At 38.7% G+C, this 15,663-nt stretch overlaps 1 protein-coding gene across 2 annotated transcripts in view; it reads left to right on the top strand.

Annotated features, from left to right (window-relative positions):
* Window positions 1-15,663, top strand: part of LOC126278527 (zinc finger MYND domain-containing protein 10) — a 113,063-nt gene that overhangs the window by 43,460 nt on the left and 53,940 nt on the right. For both annotated transcript variants that reach the window (XM_049978703.1, XM_049978704.1), the window contains exon 4: window positions 4,378-4,652. In XM_049978703.1, the coding sequence (XP_049834660.1) occupies window positions 4,378-4,652 (275 nt within the window). The remainder of the gene's footprint in view (window positions 1-4,377; window positions 4,653-15,663) is intronic.

Raw genomic sequence — 15,663 nt, forward strand, 5'->3', positions numbered from 1 at the left:
GTTTCTTTTTTAATGATGTCCCACATAGCTTTCACTTTATTTGTAGAATTATTTATGTAGTAATCATTGTACATTCTTTTTGCCTGTTTAGTGACCTTTTGTAAGATTTTAGTGTATGTTTTGTAGTGAGTATGCATTTCCTCAGTGGCATTATTTTCTTTGCAGATTATGTGGAGTTCCCTTTTTTTCTGGCAAGAAGTTCTGATTCCCTTAGTAATCCAACCCTTTCCTCTTGTCTTCTCTCTTATATTTACCATTTTTTGAGGGAAAGCTGTATCAAAATGCTTTACCATTTTTTCTAGAAAAATATTGAATTTAGAATTCAGATTTTGCTTTTCATAGACATCAGACCAGTCTTCAGTGTGCAATAGTGAGTTAAAATGGCCAATGCTTTTCTGCCTGTAGATCCTTCTCTTGACCTTTAGTAAGTTATTCTTAACCGGCCTTCCTTCCTTTGTGGTGGTAAGTATTTGAGCTTTGTGGTCATTGTATCCTGCGTTAAACACTTTTACTGACCACTCCAACTTCTCTTTATCAATCAGGATTTGATCTAAACCTGTCTGACTGGTTGGTGTTATTCTCGTTGCAACTTTAACTGTGTCTGTAAGGTTATGTGTTTTAACGAGATTGCCAAGGGCGGTTTTCTGTTTACATTTACTAAGAAAATCTATGGTAAAGTCACCACATACTACAACATCACACCTTGTTTTATGCAGCTTATTTAAGAAAATTTCCATTTTTTCTAAAAATACCTCAAACTTTCCTATTGGAGAGCGGTACACTGTAGCTATTATCAAACCTAATTTTGGAATTTTTATTACTGTCATCTCAGTCTTTATCACAACTTAGGGAGGTGACATTATCTATTTTAGTAAACTCTATATTACCTTTTACATATATGGCTACACCTCCATAGTGACCACTAGGTCTACAATACTACTCAGCCAGAGTGAAATTGTGCAGGCAGACAGATTTAATTAAGTTCTCGTCAAGCCAGTGTTCTGAAAGACACATTACGGAAATATCCTCTAGTTCATGCATTAATAAAATATTTAGTTCTTCTACTTTATTGCTTAGGGACTGAACATTTTGGTGAAAGATCTTTATTACAGAATTTGTGGGAAAATCTACACTACCACCTACCTTCAGTTTAAATGTTTCTTGTTTGTGCAATTTGTAGCTACTGCTTTAAAATGGAATGATCATATAAAGTTGATCGTCGGTAAAGCAGATGCCAGACTGAGATTCATTGGAAGAATCCTAAGGAAATGCAATCTGACAACAAAGGAAGTAGGTTACAGTACGCTTGTTCGCCCACTGCTTGAATACTGCTCAGCAGTGTGGGATCCAAACCAGATAGGGTTGATAGAAGAGATAGAGAACATCCAACGGAGAGCAGCGCGGTGCGTTACAGGATCATTTAGTAATCGCGAAAGTGTTACGGAGATGATAGATAAACTCCAGTGGAAGACTCTGCAGGAGAGATGCTCAGTAGCTTGGTACGGGCTTTTGTTAAAGTTTGGAGAACATACCTTCACCAAAGAATCAAGCAGTATATTGCTCCCTCCTACGTATATATCGCAAAGAGACCATGAGGATAAAATCAGAGAGATTAGAGCCCACACAGAAGCATACCGACAATCCTTCTTTCCACGTGCAATACGAGACTGGAATAGAAGGGAGAACCGATAGAGGTACTCAGGGTACCCTCCGCCACACACCATCAGGTGGCTTGCGGAGTATGGATGTAGATGTCAGTAAAAAAATCATTCAGATGAGGTGGCTGCCTGATGTTTCTTCTAGTTGGGCGAGATGAGGCTTCCCAGTGATCCATTTCTCCAAGGTACTCTGACCTGCAATCTTTTTGTGCTTCTTGTCACTCTTGTTTACAGAAAATGAGTAGGTCAATATTGGTATAGCATAAGTATTTATAGCTTTTGTCTTGTTTCTTGCTGTCATTTCTGTTTTCAGTATGTTTGTTAGCCTTTGTCTATATTTTTCTTTTATTTCTTCTTTAATATTTGTATTATCTATTCCTATTTTTTTGTCTGTATCCTAGATATTTATTGGCATCTGTTTTTTCCATCGCTTCTATGCAGTCGCTGTGGTTATCCAATACGTAATTTTCTTGTTTAGTGTGTTTTCCCTTGACTATTCTATTTTTCTTACATTTGTCTGTTCCAAAAGCCATATTTATATCATTGCTGAATATTTCTGTTATCTTTAGTAATTGGTTGAGTTGTTGATTTGTTGCTGCCAGTAGTTTTAGATCATCCATGTATAGCAAATGTGTGATTTTGTGTTGGTATGTTCCAGTAATATTATATCCATAATTTGTATTATTTAGCATGTTGGATAGTGGGTTCAGGGCAAGGCAGAACCAGGAAAGACTTAATGAGTCTCCTTGGTATATTCCACACTTAATCTGTGTTGGCTATGATGTGATATTATTTGAATTTGTTTGGGTATTAAGTGCGGTTTTCCAATTTTTCATTACAATGTTTAGGAACTGTATCAATTTAGGATCTACTTTGTATATTTCCAGTATTTGTAGTAACCATGAGTGGGGTGCACTATCAAAAGCTTTTTGGTAATCAATGTATGCATAGTGTAGCGACCTTTGTTTAGTTTTAGCTTGATATATCATCTCTGCATCTGTTATCAGTTGCTCTTTACATCATTGTGCTCCTTTGCAGCAGCCTTTTTGTTCTTCATTTATAATTTTGTTCTGTCTTGTATGTGTCATTAATTTCTGTGTAATGACTGAAGTTAATATTTTGTATATTGTTGGTAGGCATGTTATAGGGCAATATTTTGCTGGGTTTGCTGTGACTGCTTGATCTTTAGGTTTCAGATAAGTTATTACTTGCATGAGTGTCTCAGGGACTGTGCATGGGTCTGCAATGTAACTGTGTGTGCGAGTGTACACCTGTCCTTTTTTTCCCCTAAGGGAAGTCTTTCCGCTCCCGGGATTGGAATGGCTTCTTACCCTTTCCCTTAAAACCCACATCCTTTCGTCTTTCCCTCTCCTTCCTGAAGAAGCAACCATCGGTTGCGAAAGCTAGTAATTCTGTATGTGTGTTTGTGTGTTTTGTTCATGTGCCTGTCTGCCTGCGCTTTCCCGCTTGGTAAGTCTTGGAATCTTTGTTTTTAATATGTTAAATAATTTAGTTAGATGTGAATGTGATGAGGTGAACTTCTTTAGCCAGGAATTTGCTATTTTATCTTGTCCAGGGGCTTTCCAATTGAGCGTAGAATTAATTCCTCGGTTGACTTCATGTTGCAAAATTATCACTTCAGGCATTTGTGGTGTCATCTTGTATGTGTCTGTTTCTGCTTGTATCCACCGTGCATGTCTGTTATGTTGTACCGGGTTTGACCATATGTTGCTCCAAAAGTGTTCCATGTCTGTTATGTTTGGTGAATTGTCTATTTTAATGTGTGTGTTATCTATTGTCTGGTAAAATTTCTTTTGGTTTGTGTTGAATGTTTGGTTTTGTTTTCTTCTAAGTTGTTTGACCAATGCTTGTAATTTCTGCTTCTTTTCACCTAATTGCTCTATCGCTTCTTGTTGTGAGATTTTACCTAACCTTTTTCATTTTTTGTCTGATATTTCATTTCTTATAAATTGTGTGAGCTGTAGATGTCTTTTCTCAGCTTTTCTATTCTGATCTGTAGCCTGTGTTGCCATGCTGGTTTTGTGGATTTCTTCTGTGTGTTGGTTGGTTCTGATATCTGCCTAGTGTGTATATTTAGTGTAGTGAGTGCTCCTATATAATTTTTTATTATTATTTATATTATTATTATTATTATTATTATTATTCAGTGGTAGTAAAAAATGTCTGTCAAAACCCTTTTGAAAGGAAAAGAGCATGGAATCAGTCTGGTTGCCAGTATAAGTGTTTTTGGAACTCTTCCTACAGAAGAGATTTTTGGTCTCCATAAATTTCTGAACATGCAGGTATAAAAGATGTTCCAAAATTCTGCAATAGACAGATGTCTTGGACTTTTCGGTAAAAAACTGAAAAGTTATATTGTGGTTTCCATATTTTATTCTCTATAATAATGCTTCAGGTATGCGTCATTAACTTTCAGTACTGTTTCTGTGTATTCACAAATCTTTGATAAAGCATGTCCGTCCTACTACTAGGTAAGTTTCAGATTTTAAGCCTTATTTCTTCTTACCTATTTTAAACATTTAGTCCAGAAAGGATATTTACCCAGCCTCGTTGTTAGTCTCCAACAAGTTTGAGCTAAATTATCTCTGATAAAAATAATATTGCTGGTGACTTTTTATTAGTCTTTAGTTACATTTAGTAACATATTTTGATAATGTGATGTCTAAAAACTGAAAAATATAATATATTTAAATTTCAGTTATTCCATGAGGCTTCAATAATTGGCTTATTAGAAACAATTCTGTATCACACAGACAGCTGTGTGGCTTTAGAAGACAGCTGCATTGATTTAATTGATTACTGCATATGTTCAATTGTGTGCCTCAACACTGTAAAGGATTTTTTCCCATCTGCCAGAGAAATACTGACAAAAAGTAATGCAGAGGAATTAAAAACCCAAAAGAAAGAACTAGCATTTGAGATAGGATTACGATGTATTTCCATACTTCGATACATAATTGAAAATCTAGACAGGTACGTAAATGTACATATTGTTAGTCAGCTGACTTTGGTATTAATTAATGAAATGTCAAATATCTAACACTGTCAAACAACATTATTTTTTATTGTAAATAACACAGCCAGATGTACTGCACACCATATCATAGCATGGGCACAATCATTTATAGGCTTGAGAACTATAAATTGCATATGTAATTTTTTTTAATTTCGAATACAGTACGTGGAGTGTGCAGTTTTTCCCAACTGTGATTCATATTTCAAGGAGCCTCATTTGATTTCTTTAAAAATTCCATCATATTTACTGCAATACTTTTAAACATTTTAGATGTAATCAATATAGCAAATAAACAATAGGAGGAGTAAAGGTAACAAGTAAGTTAGTGGCTGACAGTGGTGGATTTGGATGTCACTGGGCAGGAGAAAAAAAGAGGCAACAGGCTGGACAGTTGGCTGCTTGAGCCTTAGCAACAGTTACTGAGATGCTACCCAGCATTGATAAAGACTTCTGAGCCAGTACAGTATTACTACATAAGTATATCGTCAACATAATGTGGCATAACTTTTCGATTGGTTTTGTTAGATGACTGTGGTTCATTTACATGAGGCTGCCATGTAGTTGTACTTCTTATATTAAGTGGTTCTGTTAAGACAAAAGCCCATAGGCTAATATGCAATGTGTAATTTATCGGTATGTTTTTTAATATAAGACCAGACGGGTATGCATTTGTATAGCCCTGCAGTGTCCTTAAATTTGTATATGACTTTTGGTAGGTTTTATATATGACCAGAGAGATGCGTATTTGTGTAACTTGGCAGTCCCAGAAAATCTGCATTTCTTTTTGGTATGTTTTATGTGTAACTAGGCAGATGTGCATTTGATATGACCGGAAAAATCTGCACTCATACGCAAGGTGTGTTTTATTGGTATTTTTATATATGGCCAGATGGGTATGCACTGTATAACCCTGCAATGTTCTTAAAATTTGTATATACTCTCTTGGTAGATTTTATATATCATCAGACTGATGTGCTGTGTATAACCCTGCAGATCCCATAAAATATCTACGTATAGTCGTATCTTATTATGTACAGGACCAGACAGATGTACATTTTTGTAAGTCCGCAGTTCTCATGAAATGTGCATTTGCTTTTCGATATGTCATATATGTGACCAGGCAGATGTGCAGTTGTGTAGGTCTGCAGCTTTCATAAGTTTCGTATATGTTTACGTGATACAGTAATCTCTAGAATTATGTACAAGCCCTAATGACATAGTGTTACCACACACGCAGAGCCTGTTATGATGCAAGCTGTGATATTCATTGGCGCCTCTTCTGCTAGCGCCATCTCGCGATGCGGCCTGTAGTGGAAGAACAGAGCCAGAGATGCCGTAGTACCTAGCTTGCTCTTGTATGTGTTGGAGACACTTAACATTTACAATGTCATCTCTCTTGGACGCCTATGTGCTAGTTATGACAATTTTGTAAGGCCTGTGTGTTATAGGCAACTATTAATATCATCATTGTTTGCATTGATGTTATAACCTGTATGTGTCCTAAGGTATGTAACTAAATTTATATGTATACATGTTATATAAGTGGAATCCGAGCCCACTTTTATAGTGTATTCTGTCCTTCCTAGATCCGAGGATGGCGACTTTAGTTTCGCCGAAACTGGTACTCATGGAATAAAAAGAATTCCTGTGATCTTGGCTACCAGTTTATTGTTTTACAAGCCACAATGTTCTCAGAGAACGCTCGTCCTCACAGATTGGACGCAGAAAAGGTTAAAATGATATTAGTAAACTGGAAGAGAAACCAAGGAAAGGTCCCAGAGTTAGTATTGCTTATTGAAGGTTATAATGTCCAGATAGTTGGTTGAAACTATAAGTGAATAACAATGAAACCCCAAGTTTAGATTGGAATATTTATTGTAAGCATAGGCTAGCCACCAATGGTGACAGTTATTTATTGCAGTAAATGACATGTTGCGGCCCATCGGTGGTCAAACCTGGGAATCCAGTTGGCACAGCTGAAGCCGTAAGGCCAAGCAAGTTCAATAGCATCAAGGGATAGTGCAGAGTGATACAGCAGTATACGGAAGTGTTTCTTTATTCACATACTTTACAGTACTTCGATGGGTGCAGTGTAGTGTCGGCGTGCCGCTCGCAGTGTTGTCCCATGAGTCCAGCCGGCTCAGCAACTCCTGGTATGCCGATGATGCTGCTCTGTCATCAAGGCCACGCTCTGCTCAGTCACCGCCCGCCGAGGTGTCACATCTCGTGCCGTGTCGCTGCCCGCGATTCTGGAGATTGTTACATTACCTTGTCCCCACCACCCTCCGCCCTGTCTTGCCTGCTCTGTCTGACTTTCGAATGAAGGTGGTTGTACTGGCCACCCATGGCCCTCGGCCGCTGCTGCTCCCAGGACAGGACCGGACCGGACTCGAACCCGGGCCTTCCTGGATGCGGTGCTGCAACTTGCTGCTAGTGGCGCTTGCCGGATGGCGACACCTTCTGCCGTCTCCAGTACTGCTGCACCACCCACAGCACATGCCTCGCCTGGACCCCAGTACGCCAGGCGGGAAGCAAACATGGCCCGTCCTGGATGCCACTGCCGACTGCTGTCACTGCCCTCCTTCAGGCAGACCATGCAGTCTCCAAGTACCCGGCTGCCATTCCATCCCACCCGGTGTTGTGTCCCCGGAGGCGGAATACAGCCCAAACAAGTACATAGAATCAAAGTACATATTTACTCAGAATATTTACAACATTGCTACCAGACTGGGCACTATAAGCATACACCAGCACAGGTCCAATGTGACTCTCGACTGACATGGCGCACCCCTCAAGCTAAAAGTGCCTGACTATTTATACTGCTTTTCCCCTCACATCTGGCATAGTGTCAGAGAGAGACAGAAACTATGGCAGGGGTAAATTACCATACGTCAGCCACTTACACATCGCCACTCCTGGCTCTGGCCTACAGCCTCACCTCATACATCTCAATAACTTAAAGCAACACTGCAGTTCCCTGCCTCACTGTTGCTGCACTCCAAACATATTGTACATGCAATACACCACTGCAGCTCCACACCATGTTTACTCTGCCTGGCCTACTGGCTGCCGACTGTTACCACACACTGCCAGCGGCCATAGACTTCATCGCCCAACTGCGCCTTTACTTAATTTTAACAAATTTCCCCTTTCCTACGACTAAGACTAATACTAGTGTGGCAGACATCATTATATCTAGTGATGTTATCGTGGATCCTGATTCTGAATTACTTTGATTTAAAAATTATCATCGTTAAGGGAAAAAAAACTGACATTTCAAAGTAATGTATAACATTCCAAAATTTGTGCAAAATTTGAGGAATTTGAAGCTGCCCAAGCAAAATTATGGAGTTTCTCTAAATATTTTCCTCTTCTTCAGCTTGCATCAACTACATGAGACTCACACCAGAACTGTTACTGAGCAGCCTCCACCTATTGCTATCATCACACACAATACAAGGCATCATATTCACACTACTGCTGAACCTCTGAAAGCTTTAAAGCTCGCAGACTAGTGCCGGACAAGTACGCTGCAGCCAAGAAAGAATTTGATGATTTATTGCCCACAGATGTAATTCACTATTTTGACAGTTCTGGGACAAGGCCTATACACCTCATAACAAAGAAAGACAGATTAGGGAGACAATGTAGTGACCAACACCTAACAACCAAGATTTCACCAATTTTAGCAGGTGTGAGTATTCAGTCGAATTTATTTAAGATGGCATGGCCTGTGGAACTCATGGACTTAAAACTGCTGCCAACACTCCCTTTAGACTGTTTAAATTTTATATATGCCATTTGGTGTCAAGAACACAGTTCAAACATGGCAGTGCTTTGTGAGCTAGGTGCCACACTGTCTGTCTTTCTGTTTTTGTTTATTTGTGAAGACGTCCTTAGGAGATGAAAGGAGGCAAAAAATCAAAATGAGAATTGGTACCTGGAATGTTAGAACTCTGTTACAAGCAGGAAAACTAGAAAAACTTAAAAGAGAGATGGAAAAGAAGCATATGGACCTTGTAGGAGTTTCTGAGGTAAGATGGAATGGACATGGAGAGTTGTAGTCAGATGAATATGTGTTGTACTACCCAGGGGGAGAAGTAAAAGGAATGAATGGAGTAGGAATGATTGTTGTTGTTGTTGTTGTTGTTGTTGTTGTTGTCTTCAGTCCTGACACTGGTTTGATGCAGCTCTCCATGCTACTCTATCCTGTGAAAGCTTCTTCATCTCCCAGTACCTACTGCAACCTACATCCTTCTGAATCTGCTTAGTGTATTCATCTCTTGGTCTCCCTCTACGATTTTTACCCTCCACGCTGCCCTCCAATGCTAAATTTGTGATCCCTTGATGCCTCAAAACATGTCCTACCAACCAATCCCTTCTTCTAGTCAAGTTGTGCCACAAATTTCTCTTCTCCCCATTCCTATTCAGTACTTCCTCATTAGTTACGTGATCTATCCACCTTATCTTCAGCATTCTTCTGTAGCACCACATTTCAAAAGCTTCTATTCTCTTCTTGTCCAACTAGTTATCATCCATGTTTCACTTCCATACATGGCTACACTCCACACAAATACTTTCAGAAACGACTTCCTGACTCTTAAATCTATACTCGATGTTAACAAATTTCTCTTCTTCAGAAACGCTTTCCTTGCCATTGCCAGTCTACATTTTATATCCTCTCTACTTCGACCATCATCAGTTATTTTACTTCCTAAATAGCAAAACTCCTTTACTACTTTAAGTGCCTCATTTCCTAATCTAATTCCCTCAGCATCATCCGATTTAATTTGACTACATTCCATTATCCTCATTTTGCTTTTGTTGATGTTCATCTTATATCCTCCTTTCAAGACACTGTCCATTCCGTTCAACTGCTCTTCCGAGTCCTTTGCTGTCTCTGACAGAATTACAATGTCATCGGCGAACCTCAAAGATTTTACTTCTTCTCCATGAATTTTAATACCTACTCCAAATTTTTCTTTTGTTTCCTTTACTGCTTGCTAAATATACAGATTGAATAACATCGGTGAGAGGCTACAACCCTGTCTAACTCCTTTCCCAACCACTGCTTCCCTTTCATGCCCCTCGACTCTTATGACTGCCATCTGATTTCTGTACAAATTGTAAATAGTCTTTCGCTCCCTGTATTTTACCCCTGCCACCTTCAGAATTTGAAAGAGGGTATTCATGTCAACATTGTCAAAAGCTTTCTCTAAGTCTACAAATGCTAGAAATGTAGGTTTGCCTTTTCTTAATCTTTCTTCTAAGATAAGTCGTAAGGTCAGTATTGCCTCACGTGTACCAACATTTGTACGGAATCCAAACTGATCCTCCCCGAGGTCGGCATCTACCAGTTTTTCCATTCATCTGTAAAGAATTCGCGTTAGTAATTTGCATCCGTGACTCATTAAACTGATTGTTCGGTAATTTTCACATCTGTCACCACCTGTTTTCTTTGGGATTGGAATTATTATATTCTTCTTGAAGTCTGAGGGTATTTTGCCTGTCTCGTACATCTTACTTACCGGATGGTAGAGTTTTGTCAGGACTGGCTCTCCCAAGGCCGTCAGTATTTCTAATGGAATGCTGACTACTCCGGGGGCCTTGTTTCGACTCAGGTCTTTCACTGCTCTGTCAAACTCTTCACACAGTATCTTATCTCCCATTTCATCTCCATCTACATCCTCTTCCATTTCCATAATATTGTCCTCAAGTACATCGCCCTTGTATAAACCTTCTATATACTCCTTCCACCTTTCTGCCTTCCCTTCTTTGCTTAGAACTGGGTTGCCATCTGAGCTCTTGATATTCATACACGGTGTTCTCTTCTCTCCAAAGGTATCTTTAATTTTCCTGTAGGCAGTATCTATCTTATCCCTAGTGAGATAAACTTCTACATCCTTACATTTGTCCTCTAGCCATCCCTGCTTAGCCATTTTGCAATTCCTGTCGATCTCATTTTTTGAGACGTTTGTATTCCTTTTTGCCTGCTTCATTTACTGCATTTTTATATTTTCTCCTTTCATCAATTAAATTCAATATTTCTTCTGTTACCCAAGGATTTCTAGCAGCCCTCATCGTTTTACCTACTTTATCCTCTGCTGCCTTCACGACTTCATCCCTCAGAGCTACCCATTCTTCTTCTACTGTGTTTCTTTCCCCCATTCCTGTCGATTGTTCCCTTGTGCTCTCCTTGAAACTCTGTACAACCTCTGGTTCTTTCAGCTGATCCAGATTCCATGTCCTTAAATTCCCACCTTTTTGCAGTTTCTTCAGTTTTAACCTACAGGTCATAACCAATAGATTGTGATCAGAGTCCACATCTGGCCCTGGAAATGTCCTACAATTTAAAACCTGATTCCTAAATCTCTGCCTTACCATTATATAATCTATCTGGTACCTTTTAGTATCACCAGGATTCTTCCATGTATACAACCTTCTTTTATGATTCTTGAACCAAGTGTTAGCTATGATTAAGTTATGCTGTGTGCAAAATTCTATCAGACGGCTTCCTCTTTCATTTCTTAGCCCCAATCCATAATCACCTACTATGTTTCCTTCTCTCCCTTTTCCTACTGATGAATTCCAGTCACCCATGGCTATTAAATTTTCGTCTCCCTTCACTACCTGAATAATAGGAATGATTATGACAAAGGAATTGCCTATATGTGTGGAATATGTAGACTATGCAAATGACTGGGTTATTGGTATAAGGCTGAAAGGAGCACAAAAAGATTTACTGATTGTCCAAGTGTATATGCCAACTTTAGAACATGATGACCAAATTGCTAAGGAAACGTACAATGTAATTGAGAGAATAATGGATGAAAATAAAATGCTGCAAAATAGTAATGGGAGACTAGAACACCATTGTGGGAAAAGAGAAAGAGGGAAACGTAATAGGCAGTCATGGTCTTGGAAAGATAAATGATAGAGGTGAATGGCTAATTGACTTCTGCAGGGAAAGGCAGCTGATAGTGGCAAGCACATTGTTCAAGAACCACAAGAGGAGGCTCTACACTTGGGAAATCACCAGGGGATGAATACAGAAACCAAATAGATTTTATACTGGTAGAAGAAAGATGCAGGAATGGAATCAAGAAGGTGCACACATTACCAGGTGCAGATATTAATAGTGACCACAACTTACTTATGGCGGAAATAGAAATAAGAATGAAAAATCTGAAGAAGGTGACCATGGTGAAGATGTGGGATCTAGAGAAGATAAGATCCAACAAAGAACAAATTACAGAAATGCTGTCTCAGGAGTTTCTAAACACATTACGAGACAAAGAACCACCTGATAATGCCAACGAGTACTGGAATATGATGAAAGAAGTAATCATTACAGCAGGACAGCAAAATATAGTATATGTGAAAGCAAAAAGGTCAAAAAAAAAAAAAGAAAAAAAAACATGGGTTACACAAGAAATGATTTCCAAGATGGAGGAGAGAAGAAAATTGAAAAACAAGAGCACTGAAGATGCAAGAAAGATATACTGAAGGTTAAATAATAAACTGCAAAGAAAAACAGAAGGGAAGATATGACTTGCTATGCAGCAGAGTAAAGACTATGACATGGGAACAAAACAGAGCAGGAAGTGCTACTATGGAAATTTTGAGTAAAGACAAAGAGGTAGTGTACAAAGATCATGACGATGTCCTCCAGAGATGGGAAGAATATCTAAAAGAGCTATATGACACAAATAGCAAACCAGAAACTCCGGAACTTGAATCACACAACAGTGTATGTGATGACGAGAAAGGACCAACCATCATAATGGAAGAAGTAAAGTCTGCCATAGCTGCAATGAAAAATGGCAAAGCAGTAGGTACAGATATGATACCGGGAGAAATATTAAAATGCTTGAACCAAGGTGAAATAAGAGAAATATAGAGGTTATGTAATAAAACATATGACAGTGGTGAATGGCCGGAGGACATTCTGACAACAGTAATGATTCCATTACCGAAAAAACAAGGCACCAAGAAATGCAGTGAGCACAGGACAATCAGCCTCATTTCACATGCAGCCAAAGTGATGTTAAGAATAATAAAAGACTTGAAAAAGTAATGGAGGAGAATCTTGGCGAGGAGCAGTTTGGCTTTAGACGGAATACGGGCACCAGAGATGCAATAGAGCTCCTATGAATCTTGGGAGAAAGGTGTATTGATGAAGGAAGATATATATGAGCTTCATCAATCTAGAAAAGGCATTTGACAATGTGATTTTGGGACAAGCTGGCAACTATAATGAGGGAAAAGAGAGTGGACTGGAAAACCAGAAGACTTGTAAATGCATTATATCTTAATCAAAAAGTTTCAATTAAAGTGAGAGGAGAAAGTACAAACTGGATCAGACTAGGAAAAGGAGTAAGACAAGGATGCTGTCACCTATTCTTTTCAACCTCTACTCAGAAAATATGATTGGCCAATGCTCATTAGATGACAAAGGTGTAGAAATTGGAGGAAGAAGAGTAGCATGTTTGAGGTTTGCTGATAACATGGTCCTTCTAGCCACAGGGGAAAAAGAATTACAGGATTTGGTGGATACCATCTAAACCAACAGAAAAAATATCGAATGAAAATTAACACAAATAAAACAAAAGTATTGGCACTAGGAGGAAATAAGGAAATAAAAATTATGCTGAATGGAGAAATACTAGAACAGGTGCAAAATTTTAAGTATCTAGGAAGCAGGATAGACATCAACTGGAAGTGCACCACAGAAATTAAAACAAGGATAGCAATTGCAAAAGAGGTGTTTTATAAGAAAATGAGAATTTTCTGCAGCGGTCTGGACAGAGAACTCAGGAAGAGACTCATAAAATGTCTTGTATGGAGTGTTCTTATATATGGTGCTGAAACATGGACTATGAGGAAGAAAGACAGAGAAAGGCTGGAGGCTTTTGAGATCTGGACAGGGCAGAGGATGGAAAGAATAAGTTGGCTGGAGGAGGAGGAGGAAATTGGTGTTTAACGTCCCATCGGCAACGAAGTCATTAGAGACGGAGCGCAAGCTCGGGTAAGGGAAGGATGGGGTAGGAAATCGGCCGTGCCCTTTCAAAGGAACCATCCCGGCATTTGCCTGAGGCAATTTAGGGAAATCACGGAAAACCTAAATCAGGATGGCCGAAGACGGGATTGAACCGTCGTCCTCCCGAATGCGAGTCCAGTGTGCTAATCACTGCGCCACCTCGCTCGGTAAAGTTGGATGGACAGAGTAAAAAATGAAGAGGTACTGAGAAGAGTGGGAGAGAAAAGACAGTTACTAAATGTAATAAAGAGAAGAAAAAGAAATTGGATTGGGCATATATTAAGAAAGAATGATGGACTGATAAAACAGTTTTAGAAGGTTATGTAGAAAGGAAAAGGAAGCGAGGAAGGAAGAGATTCCAGATACTGGATGACAGATGGGCGGTACAACATACAGCAGCCTTAAGAAGGAAGCAATGGATCACAGAAAATGGAGAGGCAAAGGACCTGCTAATATAGCAGATAACTGATGATGATGATGATGATGATGATGATGATGAACAGATTATCACTAAATATTTAATAGCAACTGGATCTTCATAATAATGTGCTCATAGATATGCATCAAATGAGATGTCTACATGCTTAATTACATTCTTAATTAAGTACTGTGAGGCAATTTAATCAGGCACCTAATTAAAATCAGCTTACTTAAAGAACCAGTACAGATACATGATGAGCATGGCAGTATGTGTTGGCAAATGAACACATGCTTCACATAGAACTTTTAGAATATATGTGTAATCTCTTATTTTAATAATCTAATCTGGATTGTCTATGTAATTTAAATGTCATTACATTTAGATCGCAGCAGTGGCTAGAGCAGGTAATTTTCTGCAAGATAGACATGCAATACATATGTGTACTGTAATTATTCAAGGCACAGTGAGGAAACCCTTAAAATTGATCGCTGCCATTGAAATGTGTAATCACTCAGATTGGTGTGTGAACTACTTAAAAATTATTGAGTGTAATGTGTCATTTTTATCAGGTTGTCAACATGCTTTTAATGATTTATCTAGCTTTAAAATTGGATCGTTGTGTAAAAAGATGTAATTCATATTTCTGGTTTTTCTGGCACATTAAGGGACACAAATTCTTGGAATTTCCAGGAGTACAGGAAGGGCAGCAACCATCTTGCCTCTTCCACAGTAGGTCAGATACAATTGAATGTGCAGTGACTTAGCCGCATGTGTTTATGAACTTACAAATTTTTGGGACTGCAGTTGCAATACTTAGAATTATTTTGCACATTGATTCAGTTGGGACCCTGAAAATTTCACAGTGGTCAACACTTAGAATTATTTTGTGTGTGGTCCTGAAGAATTTGTGATTTTCATGTGTTGAGCCAATTCAGACTTGAAGAGCAATCTTGTAAGAAGTTGGACTTTTAACTCATATTGTTTTGTGGGGGACTCTGATCGTTTTTAGCAGCAGTCAACACTCAGAATTATATTATTGAGAGCATGATGGACTTGCATTTACCATGATTAGTTTTGATCTCAATGTGGAACATTTTTGCACTTTGAAACATGCAATGTTACCCGATATTTTAAATTTCATAATGAGTTTTCTGACCGCTATGTGGGCACGCAAGCTATTTTATATCTTATTAACAACAGTGAATACATAGAACACGAGCCTACTTTTTAACTTGTGAAAGAGTTGAATAACTCTTAATATTGAACTTAATCAACACCTAAAGTTATTTGGTATAATTTGTATATCTGGGGTAATTAATTATTTTATTAAGAAAGCATCAGGTACTGTTACAACATCCACTATGACAACAGCAATAAGCCAAAGACATATTAGCATTAATAAAACTGTAGTACTGCACAATAGAGTCCCAGTTATGGCAACTTCTCAGCAGTCAACACATTGGACTGAGGCTCAATCAGATGCCTGTGAATGGATCTTGAACACTGT

Source organism: Schistocerca gregaria, chromosome 6, assembly GCF_023897955.1.
Source record: "Schistocerca gregaria isolate iqSchGreg1 chromosome 6, iqSchGreg1.2, whole genome shotgun sequence".
NCBI lineage: Eukaryota > Metazoa > Arthropoda > Insecta > Orthoptera > Acrididae > Schistocerca > Schistocerca gregaria.